This window comes from Myotis myotis, unplaced genomic scaffold (genome assembly GCF_014108235.1).
Source record: "Myotis myotis isolate mMyoMyo1 unplaced genomic scaffold, mMyoMyo1.p scaffold_m19_p_15, whole genome shotgun sequence".
NCBI lineage: Eukaryota > Metazoa > Chordata > Mammalia > Chiroptera > Vespertilionidae > Myotis > Myotis myotis.
The window spans coordinates 4,696,776-4,721,564 of NW_023416319.1; the positions used below are offsets into that span (position 1 = coordinate 4,696,776).

Sequence of the window (24,789 nt, forward strand, 5' to 3'; positions counted from 1 at the left end):
AAGAAATACTAATGTGTTGTATTGTGGAGTTAACACCTCAGACTCACAGGGCATATATAAAATAAATGGAATAACCTTCTCAGTACCTCCCCACCCTCCAAAATAAAAACTTGAACTCTAAAACAAATATGGCCCCAAAGGTTTCAGATAACCATTGTGATCTGTATGGGGAAGCACAAACACTACACCATCTTCCCCAGAAGTCTATCTCTACCTCTTAAAACTGATTTTTCTAAATAGAAATTTAAAATTACTTTGAACATAAACATTTTCAATGAATATTCTAGAATCCTCCATACAGTTACCTTTAGAAAAAAAAGTATAGGCCACTATCTTTTTAAAAAGGTTAAATGAAGTCCTACACAAAGTATGGATAGAGAAAATGAAGTCTGAGATCCTTCCCAGTCCTAAAAGGCTTTGTTTAGACAGGGTTCTGGGGATTACAACACCCCGTGCTGACAGTGGATCACTTTCCCTTTTCCAGAGGCACAGCCAGGTCTGTGCCGTGTGTGCTTAGGCCTTTAGCACAACCCTGATCTCAAAGAGAAAGCCACCGCCACAAGCCCCACGGTGCTCCCCGATATCTTCCATTACTCTAGCAACTTACGTTTCATAACCAAGATTAAGTAAGAGCTGCTGTGGCTGCTGTCTAAGAAAATAAAAATAAGTGATTTTTACTTTAAAAGTTGGTATCTATCTGTGTCCATCTGGAGCTAAAATTTTAAACCGATGTCTGATGGGAAACTAAATATGGGAAATGATGCAGTTATCTATTAAGGCAATGAGATACAGCAAATACGATATGCAGACATGGAACAACAAGCCTATAAAACTTTAAAGGATTTTTTTTTCCCCAAAAGAAAGAGCACCTCTGTTCTCATTTATTTGAACCCCACCGATTCTTCATACCCTTGTCTAGATTTTTTTTAATGGCACACTGCTTTGAAAAACAGCCTGGCAGTTCCTCAAAAAGTTAAACATAGAGTTACCACATGACCCAGCAATTTCATCACAAGGTATATACCCAAGAGAAAAGAAATGCCCACCAAAAATTTGTACATTAATGTTCACAGCACATGCCCACGCCCCATCACCACCTCAACCAAAGCAGCTCTGATCTTATGCATCTCATATACTGGATTTCACCGATTTGGAAACAGTTTCCACTACTAAAATGGAGCTTGAAAACCATAAGATTAAATTATTTTAAAGACATTATCTATGTCTAACATTGCATGATTCTGGTCTATTAAACCAAATCCTCGTAATTGCTATTATATTCACATCACGTTTCCATAAAATTTCCTGAGAAAGCACCTTACCTCTAGCTCAAGATCCTGAGGTTCCATTTCAGAAAGTGACAGCACAGCAATTTTGGTAACTTTACAGACCTCATGGTCTCCTGGAAGTTTGCCCACCAGCGCTTTCTGCCTAATTAAAATAAGCCACCATGGAAAATCTGAAACAGAAAAGTCATTATTAATGGCTAGTCTCTATAAAGTGCTACTGTCCTGGTAGGCTGAAGGTGAATAATCCAACCACAACGTGCATTAGATATAACTCGTTAAAGCAGCGGTTCTCAACCTGTGGGTCGCGAGCCCTTTGGCGGTCAAACGACCCTTTCACAGGGGTCGCCTAAGACCATTCTGCATATCAGTTATTTACATTACGATTCATAACAGTAGCAACATTACAGTTATGAAGTAGCAACGAAAATAATTTTATGGTTGGATCACAACATGAGGAACTGTATTTAAAGGGCCAGAAGGTTGAGAACCATTGCTTTAAAGTAAAGGACACAACAAAATATAAACACGGCCCTTAAACATATGAAACGGTGTTTAATCTCACTCGTTAATTAGAGGAATGCCATTTTCACCCATCAGATTGGGAAAAATAAAAAAGTAAGATAGTACATTTGCTGGCAAGGCTGTGGAGAAGCAGGCAACCTCATACAGTATTGGTGGGAGTACACACAGATACAATTTTTCTGGAGGGAAATTTAGTGGTACCTAACAATAAAACATTTGCACTTACCTTTTAACCTAGCAATCCCACTGTTGTAAATTCACCTTAAGATACACAACAATACACAAGTATATACAGTTAAGTCTATTCATTGCAGCAATTTGTAATTGCAAAGTACTGGGAAGAACCTGAATGCCAAGACACAGAAGAATGGTTGACTAAACTAAGGGACATATACTCAATGGAGTATTAGGCAGCTATGAAAAATAATTAGAAGTGTTCTATGACTGATAAGGAGTGATTCCTGGATATATTAAGTGGATAAACTGGATATATTAAATCAAAGTACAAAAGTAGAGTATTCCACACTTTACACAAGAAAGAAATGAGAAAATGTTAAGTATCTGCTCATTTGTTCAATAACAAGAGGCAAGATAAATCAGAAATTAATGAGACTGGTCACCTACAGGAGACAGGCAGAAATGGAACGGAAGAAGGGGCAATGGGGATGGTACAAGGGAATGAAAAATAACAGTCCTCTGAGTATACTCTTTTGTTAGACATGGTAATGTTTCATGTTGCCTCAAAAATGAAGAAATAGTTCAAATAACCAGAATGTGGAGGAACCCCAAAATGAAATGCAAACAGTAACCCAACTCAGCTACAGATGGAGAATGTAACCCACTATAGGAGACAGGGAGGACAAAAACTAAATAACTTTGGAAAAGAGTATTTTGTAAGGATAAAGGTAAAAACAGCTGAGCACGACACTGCATTCTGGTTAATGAATTTGTTCTTCAGAAGGGTATGGATTAACAATACCAAAACTACTTTATGTGCACTAGAACTGAGCAAATTAGTAAATATCTTGAGGGGAAGAGTGAGGAAGATGGTAAAACAAATGAAAGAAACCTTAATACAAGCAAGAAAAAAGAAAATACTCAGAGGCCTAATAGTTACCTTTCCAATCCAAGTTTTAATTTCTCACAAACACTTTTTAATTAAATGAGAAATAGTCTATGAAAGACCGCATGTAAAATCAACCTTTCAGTTTATGAGTTTATATCCCTAAGAAAAATATCCCAAAAATAAAAATAATTAAAACAGTTGTTTCAGGAATTTCTTATTGTAGAAAAATAACATGATATATATTTCCCATATGAAAAAAGTTTTTTAAAGAGATACATAGTATTTCAATTTCCCCTAGTTTTTCTTCCAAATATTAATCAACTCTCACATTAGGAACAGTGTTTTGAAGATGCTTTTTTAGGCATTTCATAAATGCAAGAGTTTGAAAGTGTTTTATAATTCTTTATAGAGTAGGGTGGAAATCTACTCCAAAGTTTCAAGGCTTTTACAGGCCATTTCATTATTCATTATCATTAAACATTAACCAAGAACCTACCATGTGCTGGGAAGGCATGAATCAAGGTTACCAAGCACCTAACACACAATAACCCTAACACATAATAAAACATAATACACACTGTAGAATGTCAATACATTTATTGAATAAAAAGAAATCCTTGCCCGGCCAGCGTGACTCAGTGGTTGATCATCAACCTGTGCACCAAGAAGTCGCTAGTTCGATGCTCGGTCAGGGTTCGATCCCCAGTGTAGGGCGTCCAGGAGGCAGCCGATTGATGATTCTATCTCATCATTGATGTTTCTATCTCTCTCTCCCTTCCTCTCTAAAATCAATAAAAATATATTTAACAAAAAAGAAATCCTTACCACAGGTTCTTAACCTCAAATAAGTAATTTCTATTTTACACTGAACAAGTTAGAGTGTTGGCAGCTGACCAGACAAGCCACATTAGAAAGTCCTCTTCCATGCTATGCCTTCTTAATGCAGTTTACTTTGGATTCGTTTGTATTAATATCAGGAATTGTAATCTTAAGTTACAGTATGACAAACATGATATGCATAATCAAATGTAATAAATCCTATCTAATCTAATAAAAGAGAAACATGGTAATTAGCGTATGACCGCTACCCTTCCCATTGGCTAATCAGGGCGATATGCAAATTAACTGTCAGCCAAGATGGCTGCAGGCAGCCAGGAAGCTTGAATCTAACATGAGGCTTGCCTGCTTCAGTGACGGAGGACTCCAACGTTCCCCGCCTGCCGCTGCAGGCCTCCGAGCTGCAAGCAACTATGTAACAAACATAGAAGCTAAACAAAACCCCAGAAACCTGCTGGGCTTCAGCCAGCAGGATCGCAACATTGTAAGCAAAGGCCAGAAACCTACTTTCAGCAGCGGAGGCCTAAGAGCTGGAGCCAAGCCTCAAAGCTAAAGCTGGCCCAGAATAAAAAAAAAGAAAGAAAAAAAGGAGCGGTTGGGAGCTTCAGTCACCCCCAGCCTGAAAACAGCCCTCAGCTCCTCACCCAGGCTGGCCAGGCACCCCAGTGGGGACCCCCACCCTGATCCAGGACACCCTTCAGGGCAAACCAGCTGGCACCCACCTATGCACCAGGCCTCTACCCTATATAGTAAAAGGGTAATATGCCTCCCAGCACCGGGATCAGCGGAGCCGCGAGGCCTCCCGGCACCGGGATCAGCGTGACAGGGGGCAGCGCCCAAACCCCCTGATCGCCCTGCGGCTCTGTGTGTGACAGGGTGCGGCGCCCCAACCCCCCTCCCCCCCCACGGGCCCTGCTCTGTGTGTGATGGGGTAGAGCCATAACCTCCCCATCGGCCCTGCCCTGAGTGTGAGAGTGGCGGCACCCCAACCCCCTGATCAGCCCTCCTCTGTGGGTGATAGAGGGCAGTGCCCCAACCCCCTGATGGGCCCTGCTCTGTGAGTGACAGGGGGAAATGCCCCAACCCCCTGATTGGCCCTGCTCTGTGCGTGACAGGGGGTGGCGCCGCAACCTCCCCATCGACCCTGCCTTGAGTGTGACAGGGGATGTTGCCCCAACCCCCCAATCGGCCCTACCCTGAGCGTGACTGAGGGTGGAATCACAACCTCCCGATCGCCCTGCTCTGTGCATGACAGGGGGCGGTGCCCCAACTCCCCAATCGGCCCTGCTTTGAGCCCGACCAGGGGCTGCACCTAGGGATTGGGCCTGCCCTCTGCCACCCGGGAGCAGGCCTAAGCCAGCAGGTTGTTATCTCCCCAGGGGTCCCAGACTGCGAGAGGGCACAGGCTGGGCTGAGGGACCCCCCTCCCCCACCAAGTGCACAAATTTTTGTGCACCGGGCCTCTAGTTTCTAATAAACCATCTAATGGTATAATACCAAGATATAAAAATACTAACTTTCAAACACAGAAGTTTTACCCCATACATAAACTCACTTGAGAAACCAAAAGGCATCCTTTTTTCCACAAAAATATTGGTATTGCCAATATGGAAATTCAACTTATGAACTCAAACACATTTAAACATAAAATATGCATATTTTAGAGTTTAGTTAGCTACTCACACAGAATAAATCTGAAAAGTGGGAGTGCTCCATTTAAAAAACTATTACAGATCAAAGTTCAATATACCTGGGGGGTTATGAGAAAGATTAAATCTGACAAAATATGCCCCGCTGGTGTGGCTCAGCAGTTGAGCATCGACTCAGGAACCAAGAGGTCACTGGTTTGATTCCCAGTCAGGACACATGCCCAGGTTGTGGCTCGATGCCCAGTAGGGGATATGTAGGAGGCAGCCAATCAATGATGTTTCTCATCGTTTCCACCTCTCTCCCTTTCTCTCTCTCTCTAAAAATCAAAAAACTATTTAAGAAAATAAAAATCTGACAAAATGTAACACAAACAATCTCAACAGAGAAGGAATTTTGTAAATAGTACCCTCCCGTTTCAAGGAGGCTTCCATGTTCTGGACTTCGAGGTCGGAACTCAGACTCAAATTCTAGCTCCATCACTTATTTCCATGTACTTGGCAGCATGATACTTAACTGCTCTGTGAAATGGACTAAACTGCCTACTGCAGAGAGTAGTTGTGAGGATGAAATGACCTTTTAAATTCATATTATCATTACTAAAGCTAATGTTTACCAGACAGCAAACCATACTAAAGCTCTCATTGAAACAAAAGCAGTATCTAAAGCAGTGGTTCTAGGAATATATCCCAACAAACCAGAAACACCAATCAGAAAGGATATATGCACCCCTATGTTCACAGCAGCACAATTCACCATAGCTAAGATCTGGAAACAGCCTAAGTGCCCATCAGTAGATGAATGGATTAGAAAACTGTGGTACATCTACATGATGGAATACTATGCTGCTCTAAAAAGGAAGGAACTCTTACCATTTGCAACGGCATGGATGGAACTGGAGAGCATTATGCTAAGTGAAATAAGCCAGTCAATGAAGGAAAAATACCACATGATCTCCCTCATTCATGGATAATAGAGACCATTATAAACTTTTGAACAATAATAGATACAGAGGCAGAGCTGCCTCAAACAGATTGTCAAACTGCAGCAGGAAGGCCAGGGAGGGTTGGGGGGCAGGAGGTAGGGGGGCAAGAGATCAACCAAAGGACTTGTATGCATGCATATAAGCATAACCAATGGACATAAGACACTGGGGGATAGGGGTGGCTAGGGGACTGTCTAGGGCGGGGGGGAAAAAATGGACACATATGTAATACCCTTTGTATTACTTTATGCAATAAAAAATAAATAAATAAGAAAAAAATAAATAAATAAAGCAGTGGTTCTCAACCTTCCTAATGCCGCGACCCTTTAATACAGTTCCTCATGTTGTGGTGATCCCCAACCATAAAATTATTTTCATTGCTACTTCATAACTATAATTTTGCTACTGTTATGAATCGTCATGTAAATATCTGATATACAGGATGTATTTTCATTGTGACAAATTGAACATAATTAAAGCATAGTGATTCATCACAAAAACAATATGTAATTATATATGTGTTTTCCGATGGTCAGGCGACCCCTGTGAAAGGGTCGTTTGACCCCCCAAAGGGGTCGCGACCCACAGGTTGAGAACCGCTGATCTAAAGCATGTCCCGAGAGCCAGGTCTCCAGCAGAGGTTGAGCTCCGCAGGGGTCCTGCCGGGCTCCTCGTCCCATCTCTCCTGTGCCTTGAGGATGGGGTTTTCTAGTGACTTTTTAGAAAAGTATACAGCAATGTTAGTGACACTCCATCACTGAAATATGTAAAATATTTCATGTCCTTAGTGTCATAGCAAGAAGTCTCTATAGACAGCAGAGGACTGAAATTATACACTTAAAACCCTGTGCATAATCCACTTTACATTTTAGTGACTTAGACATCTTCTCCACTTCAAAGGGAGAAACAGGCAGATGGCGAGCACCACTTTAAGGAGTGAGAGCTCCTTGATGAACTGTCTGTGACTCTTCAATCCTACTTGTAGTAATTCCCTTAATTACTACATCAAGAGCCTCCACTGCCAAATTAATCAAGATTCCTGACAATTTTCAAACTATTTCTGAATCTATCATGGAATATATACTTTTGCTTTTTATATTCCGTTATTTCTTACCCCAACAGAGCTTATCCTTGTCCTAAGCTTCAAAATAATCTCAATTTAAAGAGCTTTTGTGCTTGGATTCTCCAGCCTAAAGCAATCTTTTCATGAGTAGCTGTGTGAAGATACAGCTATTTCCCCAACATTACACAGAAAATAGAAACTACAGACACACAGAGAAGATAATGTGAAGACACAGGGAGAAGATGGCATCTCCATGCCAAGGAAAGGCCGCAGAAGAAACCAAACCTGATGACACCTTGATCTCAGCCTTCAAACCGCCAGAATTGTGAGAAAATAAATGTGTTATTACAGATACTCAGTTTGCAGAATTTTATTATATGGCAGTTCCAGCAAACAATACAGTTCCTACGTCACACCTGCTTAATATTTCCAGAACTCAGAGTTCAGTGACGGTCATGAACAGAGCACCCACGCCCTTTTAAGACTGTCAATGACATCTGTTCAAATAAATGTATGTTCCTATCTCACCAGGCAAGAACAAAAACTCATGTATTAATATGTAGAGAGTAAGTAGGAGGATGAAAATGTTTAAGTACATAAGTTTTATTCCCCTCGTCCTCTCCCCCAGAAGGTAAGATGCTCCCATGGGAAAACAGGCCTGCAGTGATTATCTGGTTCTGAGGCATACCAAAAGCACACCTCCCCTCACCCAGGCTAATGGTGTGTGTGCCCAGAGCAAGAGACATAACGGGGTCCAGAGAAGGGAGGAGGCATCCCCAGGACAGAATGAAGAAGAGAAGGCAAGGAAGAGTAAGATGAATGCTCAAAGGGCGAGGAGCTGGGGGCGGAATGATTCATACAGGGTGAGGCTGCAATTGTCTCCATGGGTAAAAAGCAGCAGGGAGCCCAGAAAAGATTTCCCTTCGTCGCCCCCCCCCAACTCCCTTTGTTAACAGCCAAACCTTAAAAGTGATGTGACAAGGGGGAAAAAAGGTAGAGATTAGAAAAGGGAAAAACAGACACTTTCCCTGTCCAACTTTCTTTTTAAATAATTTTTTCTTTTTCCAGTTCACTCTATTCCCACCGTTACAATATAAATATCCTATATAACAGGTACCCCCACTGCCTACCAACCACTTGTTTTTGGTCCAGAGAAAGGCAAGTGGTGCAACAAGGGGAAGCACACGTAAATGACCACAGGAGCTGACCATACTTTCACAGCACCATAAAATCATCAGCCAGTAAAATATTTGTTCATTGCTTGGAGGAGATAACTTTTGGGTTGTCTGCCACGTCCAAACCCTGGCTGCCCCTCCCGCCTAGAGGAGCACACCTCTGGAAAATGTCTGTGACCAGGGAGAAGAGTCTCTGTCTTAGGGGTCTGAACTACACTCACTACTCAGTCCTTGATAGCTAGTCAGTCTCCAATGGTTGTAAGAAACATCAGCCCAGCCAGTGTGGCTAAGTGGTTGAACGTTGACCCATGAACCAGGAGGTCATGGTTCGATTCCTGGTCAGGGCACATGCCTGTGTTGTGGGCTCGATCCCTAGTGGGGAGCATACAGAAGGCAGCCAATAATGATTCTCTCTCATCATTGATGTTTCTCTCTCTCCCTCTCCCTTCCTCTCTCTGAAATCAATAAAAACATTTAAAAAAAAGAAAAGAAACATTAGATGTTGGTTGCTTTGAGGGCTGAGGCTGGTTTGAGTGCCATAAGAGCAAAAATTTTGTCTTACATACACAGAAACAGAGAAAGGCGAACTAAGAGAAGGAGGTAGGAGAGGTATAGGGAGAAGCAGTGGTGAGAGACCACCTGACCCAGAAAAAGTAATCTTGGATCCCTATACAATGTCCACTTCTTTGTTTTGGTCCCTAAGATTCCTTATAAAAATTTGGGGTTTTTTCTTCTGTTTTGCATAAGCTGATAGGTTTGTATTTGCAACCAAGAGTCTTGATAAGCCGAAACCGGTTTGGCTCAGTGGATAGAGCGTCAGCCTGCGGACTGAAATGTCCCAGGTTCGATTCCGGTCAAGGGCATATACCTGGGTTGCGGGCACATCCCCAGTGGGAGATGTGCAGGAGGCAGCTGATCGATGTTTCTCTCTCATCGATGTTTCTAACTCTCTATCTCTCTCCCTTCCTCTCTGTAAAAAATCAATAAAATATATTTTTTTTAAAAAAGAGTCTTGATAAAATAGTGATCTGTAATTTATGAAGCACCTTCAGGTACTATCTCATTGGAGGCTGGCAATACCCTAGGAAAAAAAGAGGGAGGTCAGTTTTACTCTTGTTTCACTGCTTACAAAGCAGAGGCTTGGAGATATTGTGGACCCAATGAGCCAGCCTCCTGGGATGCATGCCCTTGTGACATCCCCTCCCATGTCAACTCTGGATTTGGCTTTGTGACTTCCTTTGGCCAATGGGACACTAGTAGACTCAGTGACAGAAGATGATGCTTAATAAACCCCTGCCTGTTGCAGCTTGTCTTCTAGCCACCACCCTAAAAGGATAGGTATCCAGGAGAGAGAAGACCCAAGGAGATGCTATGTGAGATGAGATATGAAGGAGATGCCACAAGTAGGAAAACTGGGACACCTCAGGCAAGCTCCCTTCCAGCTCCAGGCTGCCACAGTAATGACCTTGGCTAACAGAATAAATGAAAAGGATGTTAAGCAAATTCCCTTTTATCTGAAAGCTAATAAATAAAGCTGAATCCAGGTTTTCTGATTAAGTTCAGTGATTTATTCACTGCTCCAAGATGTGAAGAAAAAATAACTCAAAAATTTCATATACTTCACTTAAACAATAGAAAACTCAGCTGTGGAATTATCTTGTCAGCATATAAATGAAGTAAAAATATATGTATGTAAATGTAGTCAGGTAGGAGAGTGTTACTAAAATACTTAGCATGGTTACAGAATCTCTAAATGCTTTTCTCTTCTGTATTGAAAATTTTTTTTAAATATCAAAGGCAGAATATACAAAAATGCTTGGGGCAATATTATTTCTAATAGTGAAAAAATAAACAAAAAACCCACACTATTACCCAGTGATAGGAAAAAGGACAAATTATGGTATATTCATACAATAGTGTAAACAAGGGACTAAAGTTTCATACATCAACATGGATAAAGTTGAGTAGGAGAAAAAGTGAAAGAATACAAACAGCTTATCACTTATTAAAAACTTAGCAACAGATCTGTTTAGGAATACATATGTAATACAAGCAATAATGAAAGGCAAAATTCAAAATGGCAGGTTCTCTTGAATGGAAGAAAGCAGGATATACTTGGAGAAAGGCATGGTGAGGGCTCCAAAGACATTGGTCATATTTCATTTTTTAAGTTGAGTGGTAGATATAAATGTTTGTTTTATGATAACCTATACTTTATATGTGACAAACAGCTTTTGTATCTAAAATATATTTCAAAATGAAAACAGATTTTTAAAAAACCACCAAAAAACCTAATAAAGGAAAATTAGATCGTCTCCAGCAATATGTGCTTTATACCCACAAATCAACTTAACTCACAAATGCTCAATAATTTTATTTTACAATAAAAAGGGGCACACTTTTAAAAAAACACCACGTTTATACTGATTTTTAGAGAGAGAGGGACAGAGAGGGAGAGAGAAACATCGACATGAGAGAGAAACATTTATCAGTTGTCTCCCGCACATACCCCAACCAAGGATCACTAGGGATTGAACCCACAACCGGGGCAGGTGCCCTGATCAGGAATCGAACCTGCGACCTTTCGGTGCCACAGGACAATAATCAACTGAGCCATACTGGCCAGAGTAAAGGGCACACTTTTTACTCCTAATTACACAGCAATAATGGTAAAGCCGCCAAGAGCTCAAAACTCGTATTAAAATGGATACAAAAGGAAAAATAGATATTTAAGTATAATGCTTAAACTATTTCATTTAGTCATTTTCAGGATATTTTGCGACCCAACTATGTAACATCTATTTTTTCAGGAACAAAATTCCCTCTGATCCCAGGGCACAGGTGTCTGTCCTTCCAAGAGGGGGCCTGCTGAATTACCTAGACCAGCGGTCGGCAAACTGCGGCTTGTGAGCCACACACGGCTCTTTACCCCTCGAGTGTGGCTCTTCCACAAAATACCACATGCGGGCGCGCATGTACAGTGCAATTGAAACTTCGTGGCCCATGCTCAGAAGTCGATATTTTGTGGAAGAGCCACACTCAGGGGGCCAAAGAGCCGCATGTGGCTCGCGAGCCGCAGTTTGACAACCACTGACCTAGACCTTCCATCAATTTGTCTGCCCTGGATAGGGCCCCCGGAATGGACCACACCCCATACTAAGAAACCCACACTCTTCCCTGGCCAGTTAATTGTATCAGGAATGGACAGCTGACCCAAAGCCAACAACAGCCATGGTCTGCCACTGCCTATCTCTCTAGCCTTGTTCCTACTATCCTCTCCTTTGAAATCAGTGCAGTTGGGGGGCTATCTTTCCATAAGAGCACCTACCACCATTATCAAATAATTATATGTTTGTTTCAGTGATTATTCACCGATGTCTGTTTTCTCTCCTAAACTAGAAGCTCCACAAAGGTGGGAATGGGTCAGGTTTTGCTCACCACTGCGTTCTACCAACTAGCACAATTCCTGACACATGCTAGGCATTTGATAAGTGTTGAGTTTTAAGAGGAAGAAAGGGTTGTAATATTATACCTCCTTTTTCTCTAGTTTTATTTCATGAAACTTATATGGCAATATACCCACTTTGGGCAGACCCAAAATTAAGGCAAAGGAATCAAAGCCATAACAAAATCTACATTTATCATCAAAGAAAAAAATGTCAAAATGCCACAAAAAATTTGACAAGTTTAAGGAGTTTACAGAAACATACCTGAATGAAGCTGAATTTTCCCAATAACACCTTCTACCAAACCCAAGCAAATGGGATTCCAGGCAAGAAGTAGGTCAGTAGCTAAAATAAAATAAGAAACAATCATGAGAAAATATTCATCAGAAAACAAATTAAAACAGTGTATTAAAAGTAGTATATTAAAATATGATCAATGTCCAAAAAGAGCAGTTATGAACACCCAGAATCTATACATTACTATCAAGCAATTTTTGAAAAAGCGTTAAATCAAAGCCTGAGAAAGGCTTCTGTCAATAAGGACAGTTATGGGGAAAGAACTGACATTCTGAAACTCTGCTCAGTTGGAGGCAGTACTCTGGCGCCCTTCAGTGGGGGAAAGAGGCTGGTACACTACAAGACAACAGATGCCGGCAGTCTATAGTCATAGCTAGTCCCAAATCCAAAGACAAGGCCTGAGAAACTGCCATATAGAGATGTCCACTTACTGGATCTCAGTCTGGAAAATGCCCTTTCCCCAAGAATCATACACCAAGCAAAGAAATCCAGAAAGCCAGGGCTCTTTTATGGGACTTCTAGGGCAAAAATAATAGGAACAAGTACCGAGTGCCTGGTGTGCGCCAGGCATCCTCATCTCAGGCTTCCTCATCTCAGCCATAAAACAATGATGTGGGTGACTGTTTTCTCAATTCTCACAAATAACTTATGCCATTCTACACACATAGGAGACAAGTTAATTCATTACACACATTGGCTGCCTGAGGACATTAGAGCTTAATTCTCTTGTGGAACCCAGGTTGTAAAAGGCTGTGAAATACATGGATATAAATGTAACATTAATGGTAGTTCAATAGGTTGCAGGTTCAATCCCTGGCCCCAGTTGTGGTGTGTGTGGGAGGCAACCAATCAATGTGTCTCTCACATCAATGTTCTTCCTCCCCTCTTTTCCCTTTCTCTCTCTCTTTCTTTCTCTCACTCTCTCTCTCTCTCTCTCTCTCTCTCTCTCTCTCCCCTCTCCCCTCACATCCTCCCTCCCTCCCTTCCACTCTCTAAAAATCAATGGGAAAAATATCCTCAGGTGAGAATTAAAAACTAGAAAAACTGAAACAATAACCAAGTTTTGTGGTATAAAGACTAAAAATAATAGTTACTGATAATCTTTGAGGTTCAAAATGAGAACCAGTTAAACCCATTAAGACTGAATTCATGGTGGGATGATCAAGGACAAATGTCTAGCTGTAAGAACCAGAGATATGAAAGGAGGACAAGAAAACAGAAGATGACGACATTAAAATTCCAGGTGTAAAAGTTAACCTTTGAAAAGGAAGGATACCACTTTTTTCTAAGTCTAGAAGCAAAGATGAAAGACTAAATATAGAAATGGAGAAGAAAAGCAGATGATGTATTGGATGGCCTTGATTCAGTAAAAATAGGAGTCAAGTCAACTTTGCTTTAGCAGGGGGAAGGACAGAGAGGAACAGAGAGGCAGCGGAGGCTTGGTGTGGTGAAGAGACTTCAGAAAGTCAATTTGTGAATGTTCTGTGTGTGTTCAAAAGCATGCATATTTTTAACTTAGTGTTTTTAAAGAAAAAGGGTATCAATCCATTAGTGGATCATGAAATCAATTTTGTATGAAATTAGTATTAACAGCAATACAACAGAATAGAGCAGAAAACAGAAAAACTGTACCATGTAGGGAAATATTTTATGAAACTTTTGTTTCTGGTACATACATATGTGTTCAACAGGTCATGATTTTTAAAATATTTCTTACTATGGATCTGAAACATTTGAACACACTATTTAATTTTGGGGCTAGGGCTCATTATATCAACTTGGTTGATTATTTTGTTCAACTCCTCTATGTATTTGCTAATTTCCTTGACTGCTAAGCCTAATAGGTTGTTGTTGTTTACTTTTAACTCTCATGTTTTCTGTTTTTTTTTCCATTTTTCTTTCTTAAGCTTTGTTTTACACTTGAGACTATGTTCAGGATTACTGTATCTTCCTGGTGAACTGCTCTATCAGGATGTATTAACTGCCCTTTTTTCAAATGTTCTTTGCCCCAAAGTCTAGCTTGCCTACCATTATTATTGTGAAGGAAATACATTAGGTATTAAAAGGGATAAATATGAACATTGCTAATCCAATTGTATTACTTCTATTCCCCACAGCTTTAAAAACTAAGTCCAAATTCCTCAGAAAGGCTTGTAAGGCCCTGCATGGGCGGGTCCTGTGCACCTCCTCCTGCCTCCCCACGCCCAGCATCCTGGTCTTTCTGCAGTCATCCCCAAGTGTGCACAGGCTGTGTGTGGAATGCTGCTCCCCACCCACTTCGGCCTGCTCTTCACTCCAGACTCAGAGCAAGGGTCACTGGTGTTCGCTGACACATTCCCCTCTCCACCCTCCCAGCAGAACGGAGCAGGATCTCTTCTGTGACTCCCCTGAACCTTGCTCAGATTTCCATCACAGCAACTTATTTTGGCTTAATGCACCTAACTATTGACTTGTCTGTCTCTCTGACTGAGCAGGAAGCTCATCAAGAACAGGAAGCTCATAAGACCTACTCTCATTTAGCTTTATATCCTCAGTGCCTGGTACACAGCAGGCTCCAAAATGCTAAGTAGACAAATGAACGTATGACACAGAATGGAGTGGCAAGTTAAAGTCAGATAATTTGCTGTGAATTGTGTTAGAAAGGCTCACTATTTAAAGTGGCAAAGTTAAAGTCCTCTGTTCTACTTCAGGTAAAGGCTTCAGGGCTGGCAGAGACACAGGGACTGTCCAATACCACATAGCTTGTCAAAATCAAAACACCATTTCCCGTTCTCAGTCCAGGGCTCTTTCTAACACCATAAGTTTCCCTACCAAATGTTCTCAGGTATAATATTCTCATTTTATTTTTGTATGGGACTTCCAGCTTACCATCATTCCAGCTGCACAAGCAGGATGTGGGTGACATCCAAAATGCTTTTCTTCCTCACAGAGTCCTATTGATTCTATCCCCTCAATATCTGATGGATGCTTTTCTCTCCATCCCACTGCCACTATCTTTGCCCAGGGTCTAGACCTCCCCCATCTGGATCATTAAAAAGCTCTTGTCTGCTCTATATCTAGCAGGCTGCTTAATACATAAAAGGCATTCAAATATGCATCGAATGCAATGAGGACTCCAGACAGTTTGGTTCTGCAGGACCCTAACGTAAAAGGTAGGGAGCTGCAAGAACACGGCTGAAGAACTACACCGGGACCCATTCAGGAGGACAACAGAGTGAGTTCAGGGCTGTTTCCTCCAGACAGGGCAGATTTGCATTTGAGATTGAACATCAGGGTCAGTGTGTAGAGGATGAACATGAGAGGGCAGGCCTAAAGCCAGAGATCCAGATAAGCGTGTGTACAAGGACAGCCTCGAGCTGACTCTGGAACTGGAAGCCTGGACAGAGTCTAGAGGTGTAGGCATGATGTGGGCACAGCCTGAATACGGTGTCCCAGGTAAAGAGTCCTGGCTCTACTACTGTCTCTGAAGACCTCTCAGTTCTATTTTCTCTTGTGTAAATGGGAATTTCAACTAACTTATAGGGTTTTTATAAGGATCAAATGAGAGAATTATATGAAAGTGTCCAGCACAATGTCTGGCACATAAATGTTCAGTAACTTTTAGCTCAAGTTAGGAAATGTATATACATTTAAAATTCTAGGTTCTTACCACTCAGTAAATCTCTCCATAGATTTTTATTTCAAGGATCTACGTACAGCTTTAAAAAAAAAAAAAAAAAAAAAAAACTAAAAAGAAAAACTTCAATTTTTTTACTTATTAAATCTTATGGTAATGCCATGATTCCTGAAAGCCTCCTCGAAGTAAAAATTTTTAATGAAAATCTCAATATCTAGATATGTCCCCAAAATTGTTTTCTCTAATATGAAACAGATCCACAGCTCTGATACAGCTCAAAACTAGGCATCCAGTCTTAGTCCCAGCAACCCAGTTCAGGTTCAGATCCAAATGGCAAATCAAGCATGACTGCCAGCTTCCTCCCCTCTAAATCCCCCACACACAGGGGTGGCGGGGGGTGGAATCTAGAAGTATAGGCTAAAGGGAGGTAAAATTATGCCTGGGAAAAAGACATGGATATTGGTAAATTTTAGTTATGTATGTGAAAATAAATACTGGGTTTTAAGAAACCATAGAAAAATATAAGTAGAATATGTAACTTTTTTTTTTAAAATATATTTTATTGATTTTTTACAGAGAGGAAGGGAGAGAGATAGAGAGTTAGAAACATCGATGAGAGAGAAACATCGATCAGCTGCCTCCTGCACATCTCCCACTGGGGATGTGCCTGCAACCCAGGTACATGCCCTTGACCGGAATCGAACCTGGGACCCTTCAGTCCGCAGGCCGACGCTCCATCCACTGAGCCAAACCGGTTTCGGCAAAATATGTAACTTTTGATCAGCAATAGAGAGGCACCTAACAAATATTTGAGATATCCAAAGGAAGACAGGAAAGGTGATAGAATAAAAAGAAAAAGCACAATAAATGGAAAACAAGGGTACACAAGAGATAACTCCTAATATATTAAAATAAATGTAAAGTTTCAACTAACCAATTAAAAAGACAGACTATTACTAAGTCTCAACCCTTCTATCAGTTTATTTAATTCTATGCCTACTTTGTTTCCTACTATATACCTGAGGTCTAGGACAGTGTTTGATGCATAGCAGGCATTCATTCAATAGTTATTGAACCAAATGAATCAATAAATGAGTAAAAGCAAGCATGAAAAATGGACTTCTACCAATTGCTTATTTTCACTGACTTTTAATAGGGCTACCAACTTAAATTGTTATTGTTTTTAAAGGAAGTCCTAAAACAACAATCTCTGCTATACAAGCATTTTTAATAAAAGCATTTATCTTTCAATAAATATAATAAATGATGAGCATGTGATTTCTCACAATGAAAGACTTATCTAAACATTCAAGGGAAATGATCTTAAAATCTATAGCTGGTGCCCATGGTTTCTCATACCAATATAGAGACAAGTGACACAAAACAATAGAGGAAGGCCTGAAGCAGGCAATATAACTGGCACAAGAAAAGAGGCTCAGTGTGTCTTTGAACTGATGTGCCTTTGCTGCCCAGTACAGTGCCTGGGACACGATACATACTTCATAATGTGTGTGTGTGTGTGTGTGTGTGTGTGTGTGTGTGTGTGTGTTTAAACCTCACCCAAGAATATGTTTATTGATTTTAGAGAGGAAGGGAGAGGGAGAGAGAGAACTAGAGAATCACTGATGTGAGAGAGAAACATCAATTGGCTGCCTCCCACACGTGTCCCAACCAGGGATCAAACCCGCAACCTAGTTATATTCTCTGACCAGGAATCAAACCCACAACCTTTTTTGGCATACAGGACGATGTTCCAACCAACTGAGCCACCCAACCAGGGCTGTGTGCATCCCCCTCCCCCGAATCTGTTACTCTTTAAAAAGCAAGCAGAATCAGTTGGCATTAGTGGATTCTGTATAGAGGAGATCTGAACTGATATTAGTCTACGCATATGAAGCAAGTACACTTAGTAATGCGCACTATCACTACTCAGGAGGCAGAAGGCATTGGAATGGCAGAGAAAATGGCCAGTGGCCTTATGCCACCCTCCCACAAAGAACAGCCATGTAACCGATCTGCCCCAACAAGCATACTGCTTTCTAATCTTCCCTACAAAAAGTATATCCCACTGTGGCAGATAAATGCAAAAGAGAAACGTTTGAAATCTGCAAGTAGGTTTTAAAATTCAGGATTATCAAAGTCACACAGTAAAGAGAAAAGTTGCTTACAAATTACAAAAGTACAGCATTTTACAAATAATGCCAACTTTTAATTAGTGAAATAGAGCAACATACACTAAAAGGCATAAATATTTTGTTATAAGCTCAACTGCTTGACCAATGAGGTCTACACTTCCAGGTTCATTTGGCAGTATAGGGCTTCTATTTTCATAGGCCCTCCTCTTCCTGGTACACAGAAAACAAGTGATTAAATACTGGGTGCCTGCAGAGAGTATGAGTCATTCATTCCAAAAGCCCAGAGTGACGGCACTCCCTCAGCCCAAGAACAAGCCTGGGTTTTTCACAATTGCTGAAGTTTATGGGCAGTTGCGTTTGTTTTAGGGGGGGAAAAAAAAAAGGTACCAAGGTATAATCAGACCCAAGTTTTATTTCCTGCTAAAGACAATGGATATTATTGGTCTGAAATGACAAACACTAAAGTCAGACAGATGAGTAAAAAGATTCTAAAATGAGAAACTGAAAGTTCCCATTGCTAGCTCTTCCATGCTTCAAACCTCAGAATTTAATTTGGCCAGGAAAACAGATAAAGTTGATTCAGGTGTCATCTTAAAAATGCAAAATTTGATACATTTCTTTGAACTCTAATGGTGATGATTTTCTGGCATGCAGCAAGTTAAAAAGCTAATCCAATTTAGAAGTTCTAGCAGCTGGTGATTTCCCAGTGTGAACTCCAATTCAATGTTTGCTCATTCTGGCTGTTCATGGTCATCATCTAGGACACTGCAGCTCGCGAGCCACATGCGGCTCTTTGGCCTCTTGAGTGTGGCTCTTCCACAAAATACCGACTTCTGAGCATGGGCCACTAAGTTTCAATCGCACTGTACATGCGTGCCCGCACATGGTATTTTGTGGAGGAGCCACACTCAAGGGGCCAAAGAGCCACATGTGGCTCACGAGCCACAGTTTGCCAACCACTGATCTAGGAGCTTTATAAAATACTGCCGAACCGATTTGGCTCAGTGGATAGAGCGTTGGCCTGAGGACTGAAGGGTCCCAGGTTCGATTCCAGTCAAGGGCATGTACCTTGGTTGCGGCCACATCCCAGTAAGGGGCGTGCAGGAGGCAGCTGATCGATCTCTCTCATTGATGTTTCTAGCTCTCTGTCCCTCTCCCTTCTTCTCTGTGAAAAATCAATAAAATATTTTAAAAAAAATACTGATGTCTGTACCCCACCCCTCAGCAAGTCTGACTCAATTCGTTGGAGTGGGGCCCTGACATAGGTGTTTTTAAAGCTCCTCCAGGTAATTATAATGTACAGCCAAGTGGAGAATCACAGTAGCCTCCCCTTATCTACAGGGGTGGAGTGGCACAGTGGATGCCTAAAACTGCAGACAGTAGGGAACCCTATATTTACTATAGTTTTCCCTATACTTACATACCTATGATCAAGTTTAATTTACAAATTAGGTGATTTCATGGTCAAAAAATTTATTCTTATCATAGATCTTAGCAACTTCAGCAGACGATTTTTTCGTTCCTTACTAAGTGGAGAATTTCACCTTTTTACTTAAAGAAAGCAATTTACAGCTTCTATGGCATATCTGAATTGCCAGCACCACTACTCCTGCGCTCTGTGGCCATTAATAAGTAAAATAAGGGTTCTTTGAACACAAGCACTGCCATACCTCAGCAATTATCTGATAACCAAGATGGCTGCTAAGTGACTAACGGGACAGTATGAGATTTCATCACACCTCTCAGAACAGAGTGCAACTTAAAATTATAATTTATTTCTGGAATTTTCTATTTAATATTTTCAGGCCTCAGTTGACTGGGAGTAACTGTAACTGAGGGACAGGAAACGTCGGATAAAGGGGGAACTACTCTATTGGTCTAAGTCAGTGGTTCTCAACCTTGGCTGCACATTAGAATCACCTGGGAATCTTTTTAAAATCCTGATTTCTGGGCCTCATCCTCCGGAAATTCTGTTTCTTTGTTACTAATGTTGTGGCCCAAACCCATAACAAAGAAACAGAATTTCCAGAGGATGAGGCCCAGAAATTAGGATTTTAAAAAGATTCCCAGGTGATTCTAATGTGCAGCCAAGGTTGAGAACCACTGGTCTAAGTGATTATAGATCATTGGATGGAACATGCATGAGTAAGTTTACTTTTATCCTATCAGTCTGATTCAAAAATGATACCCTGTGTCATGTACAACTTTAAACTCTTTAATGTAATAAAGTACCATAAATTGCGTAAAGATCTCATAATACAGTGAGCTGGCGTAAGCTAGTACAAAGAATTATACTTCAAAAAATAACCCTAAGAGTACTTAAAAGATAAGAGATACTATCTAGGAAGGGCATCTTAAGAATATCTAGACTTTTCTATTAAAACAGGCATCTAATTATAGCAAAGAGCCCACAAACTTTTGATCATGATGAAGGATATTAGAAATTGGTTTTTAAACTCTATAATATCTACACTAAAAATTATTGATTCCTTATCTGAAGTATAAAGTCCTAATAATTTCAAGAAAGACCCAATGCAATTCAAAAAAGAACAGAAGATAACTAAAGAAAAAGATTTTCATGAAAGGTCAATCAATGTAGAAAGGTCCTGGGAAAACCTAGTGGAAATGTATAAAATTATGAGAGGTATGGAGATTACAGTACATTCAGAATAAGAGTAGGAGACGCGTGTTTAGGAATAAATGAAGGGAAGTAGGAAGCACAGCCTGTCACAACTTTCCAAACTCATTACCTACAGAGGCTGAAAATACAACCAGTTTAAACAAGGATTAGATAAATCTTTGAATAATAAATGCATAATGCATCACCCAAGAAACATAGCGCTGTGTTTAAATGTCTCTCACCTTCTGCTCCCCCCAAAAACTGTCCTTTGATATAACTTTCAGAAATAGTCTTCTGAGAACTAAATCAGAGCACAGCTGAGCTAACAATTGGTATTTTCCTTTCCTCACTTTAGAGCTCTTAAACCAAGATGTATAAAATTAGCACTTCCTTCATTAAATAAGTGCAACCTTTCTCCCAGCTGCTATTTAAATAATTTCCTAGCTTTCCCTGAAAACTTTGTCCAAAGTTAACTTATCCTCTCCCATCTAGGATTGTCTGCATAGTAGTTTTGCCACCATAGGGCCTGCCTCACCAACAAAAAGCTCTGCCTTCAAACCCACCATCAGATCAAACGAAGAACTCTACTAGATCAAACAAGGACCACCAAAGAGTGGAAGAACCTGCACTATTTCAGTCTAGCCAGGTAGGCACTAGGCATCCTCATAAACTGTCATTTTGCTTTGTTTTGGTGTTTTGCGTACCTAATTAGAATGAAGGCACTGCGCATACAAAGAGTTATTTCTGGCAAGACACACACACAAAAGTCCATACGTGCACAGAGCCGTTTCTTCCAGGGCTTTCCACTCCTATAGAGAGAAAGAAACTCTCACAGACTACGTCAAGAAATTTTCACAGAATCAAATAAAGTATTCTTCCTTCTCATTTTATTGGAAAAAAATAAATTTTTACCATCTCGGAAAAACAAACACACAGAGACCTTGAACTTCAAGACAGCTCAAATCTTCCACAGAACTGTCTTATATAGCTCTATCACAGTATCTGTCACTCTAGACTTCTGTGCGTATCTATCTCCTATTGGACTACATCCTCGGCTAGGGTAGACAGTGTTTTAACCATCTTTTCACTTTAGCACAATGCCCAGCAGAAGGGCTTCAATAAATGTTTGTTGAAAGAATAAATGACTTCACAGAAACTCAGCCTTAATATATTTGGAAGGAGAAAGAAGTAGAATACTAAAGTAGTTAGAAGTGAGAAGGGGGGCTGCTGCTTTGAGATGAGGGAATTTTTGAAAGGTGTAAAGGGGAATAAATGCAATAGCTACCAGAGGAGAGACAAATCCTGAAAGTTAAGAAGCACCACTGCCCAGAAGGGAGACTGGCAAACTGTGACTCTGCCCATCACAGCTATTCCACAGAGGGGAAAAAAATGTTTATATCTGCCATAAAAGCAATGTATAATACTGTGAAGCATCATCATTATATATGCAAACTACTAAAATTAAAAGCATATGGCATGTTTAAAATTTCCTAATATTTCAGTTTGATGCTATGATTGCTTCAGATGGTATATACTGACCATTGCAGAAACTGTAGAATTTGAAGTTCAGTGTAAATGAAAGCTGATTCAAAGAATAAGATTTATAACGAGTTAATGTATTTTTAAATATCCCACTGTCAAGTTGAAGAAATGCAAAGTTAAACTTGAACCTGAAATCAAAATGAAGTAACTTAAAGAAGGAACACTGACCTAAAATCAACCTGTATTTAATTCAGCCAGCCTTACCAAAGAAAGCAGGCAGGAGTAGATGCTTTTTCTGAATGAGCAGTTTTTTTAAGGGTCTCACAGCAACCAGAAAGTGAGTCATTCTAACAAAGCACGGGCTTTAATTAAGATACTATCAGTGTGTCTTGTAATAGTACTACAATGCTAAATGTTCAGTGTTTATCCTCACTTCTAAAATATTATTTATATATTATCATCAACAACTACTGATAAAAAAATATTTCTCCATTTTGTTAAACATTCTCTAACTCAAATGTTCTTTTCAATTCAATTATGGTAAGTTGACACATAATGATGATTTAGACGAGCTAAGGAGTAATTAATTATTTGTTAGAGGTTCTATGACACTGCTGTTACTTCTCAAACTTGTGTTCGTTTGAAAGGCTAGATTTTAAAAGGTGATATTTTAAAACATATTTGAATATGAATAGAACAGTTAACAAAAAGATGCAAAGAGAGGTAGTAATACAGCTTATAAAGATCTAACAGTTAAACCCCCATAAAACCACACCAGACTATAGCTCTGAGAATAAATAGCACAGCCAAACTAGTTTGATTTTTCCAATAGTCTACTATCTATCTGTAAATACAACAGTTCATTTTGTCATAAATCACAAGGACCAAATCATTAAACTTTTTTTGAATAGAAAAATAAAAATGTCTTCAGGTCCCATTTATTTTCATTCCAAAAGAGAATAAATTTCTTGAATCTTAGACTTAAAAGTTAAATATCCCCCCTTTACTGAATAAAATGAGAAATTAGTTTTAGTTAGTAAGAGAGGCAGCATTCTGGCCTTCTATTTTTACATTCTCCATTTAATCCTCCCAAACAATCTCTTTGCTGCTCAAAGTACAAAGGGTTGACCAGGGACTAGCATTATTTCAATTCATTCAGACAATTTTTACGTAAGACCTGCTGTGGGCCAGGTGCTAGGGATATGGTGATGAATTTACATCTCCACTTCCTTGCTCAAATGAGTTAGGCTGGGCAGGTAGGACTATGGGAAGCCGTGCAGCTAGGCATCCTGGAGCAGCACCAAAATAGCCAGGTTCCAGAAAAAAAACAAGCTATCAGGATACCCCGTTTGCTGGCACCTGCATGCTCTACCCTAAAAGGCCTTCCTACTTGCTCTCCTCTGAAGCTAGGGGTTCTACAAAGGCCCCTCCCCTTTTTGAAGGCAGTTGTCCTAAAGGCTTTTCCCTAACCATTCCCACTCCGCTTTATATGCTCTGAAAAGATGCCTGTGAAATTAGAGCTAGGGCTCATGCAGAGCTAGACTGAGGAAGGCTTCAGGTTGCCCATCACAGGCTGAAATACTTCCCATCCCGTGCATATCAATGTTTCTGCACAAAGATCTACCCTATATCTATTCCCTTCTCCAACCGCAGATGTTCTAAAAACTTAAGGAGAGAAACCTGATAAACTGACCCTAACCTGGAAAAACAACTAGTCAATCTATTACATAGTGACATTCCTTGTAAGTATATAAACTAATTTTGGAAGACAGAGTCAGGGATAGGTGTTGGGTCAAAGAACCAACCAGCAGTCCCATTATCAACCTTTTCCTTCTATATAGATCCTCCCTCGGTGTACGTGCTTTGACATATGAGAGGCTATTTTATTCTCTATAAAGGCTATACTATAACGATGATGATAGTGAAAGACACATTTCAGATATTATCCATAAAGTTATAAATACTATAACTCTGTAGTCAAGAAGATAGAAAGGTTTATAAAACAGGTTTGTCGACATTGAGAGGTTTCTATCTGGCTTTGTAGTCACATATTGGGTTAGAAGCCCATCTCTCTGCCTCTTAACTCTGTGAACTTGGACATATTACTTCTCTGTGCCTCAGTCTCCTCATCTGTAGGAAAATAACAAAACCCTCCTCCTGAGGTTTGTGGGGATGAAATGGACCAGTACAAATAAAGGGCTTAGCACAGTGTCTGGTTCAGAAAAAAATGCTCAATAAAAAAAACTGTTATTAGCTACTATTGATCTCAGTTAACAATGTAGACAACAAAATATGTTCAAAAACTTCCTTCATCTGTAAAACCTGATTCCAAAAATTGTTATCTGCCCCATTAGCAAGACCCTGTCGTTCTTTTTTTTAACCCCAGAAGAGAGAAAAAATATTTTAGAAAGATGAGTCTTTTCTATTTTGCATGTATAAAAATAAGTGCTCATAAAAATAAATATACAGACCTCTTCAACCTAACAATGCTAGATTATTAGAAATATACTAAATTATGGAGTAAAAAGTAGTTCAGAATATAAAAACTGGTAAGGCATTTAAATAAACTGAAGGGTAAAGACACTAGAAAAAAACCTGGTTATTCAACA

General features: G+C 40.1%; 1 protein-coding gene across 7 annotated transcripts in view; it reads right to left on the reverse strand.

The window, feature by feature from the left end:
* The window catches only part of INPP5F (inositol polyphosphate-5-phosphatase F), an 85,521-nt gene that overhangs the window by 54,110 nt on the left and 6,622 nt on the right, over positions 1 to 24,789 (reverse strand). For all 7 annotated transcript variants that reach the window (XM_036335773.1, XM_036335769.1, XM_036335771.1 and 4 more), the window contains 2 exons: positions 12,295 to 12,375; positions 1,323 to 1,459 (listed from right to left, as the gene is read on the reverse strand). In XM_036335773.1, coding sequence (XP_036191666.1) covers positions 1,323 to 1,459; positions 12,295 to 12,375 — 218 coding nt within the window. The remainder of the gene's footprint in view (positions 1 to 1,322; positions 1,460 to 12,294; positions 12,376 to 24,789) is intronic.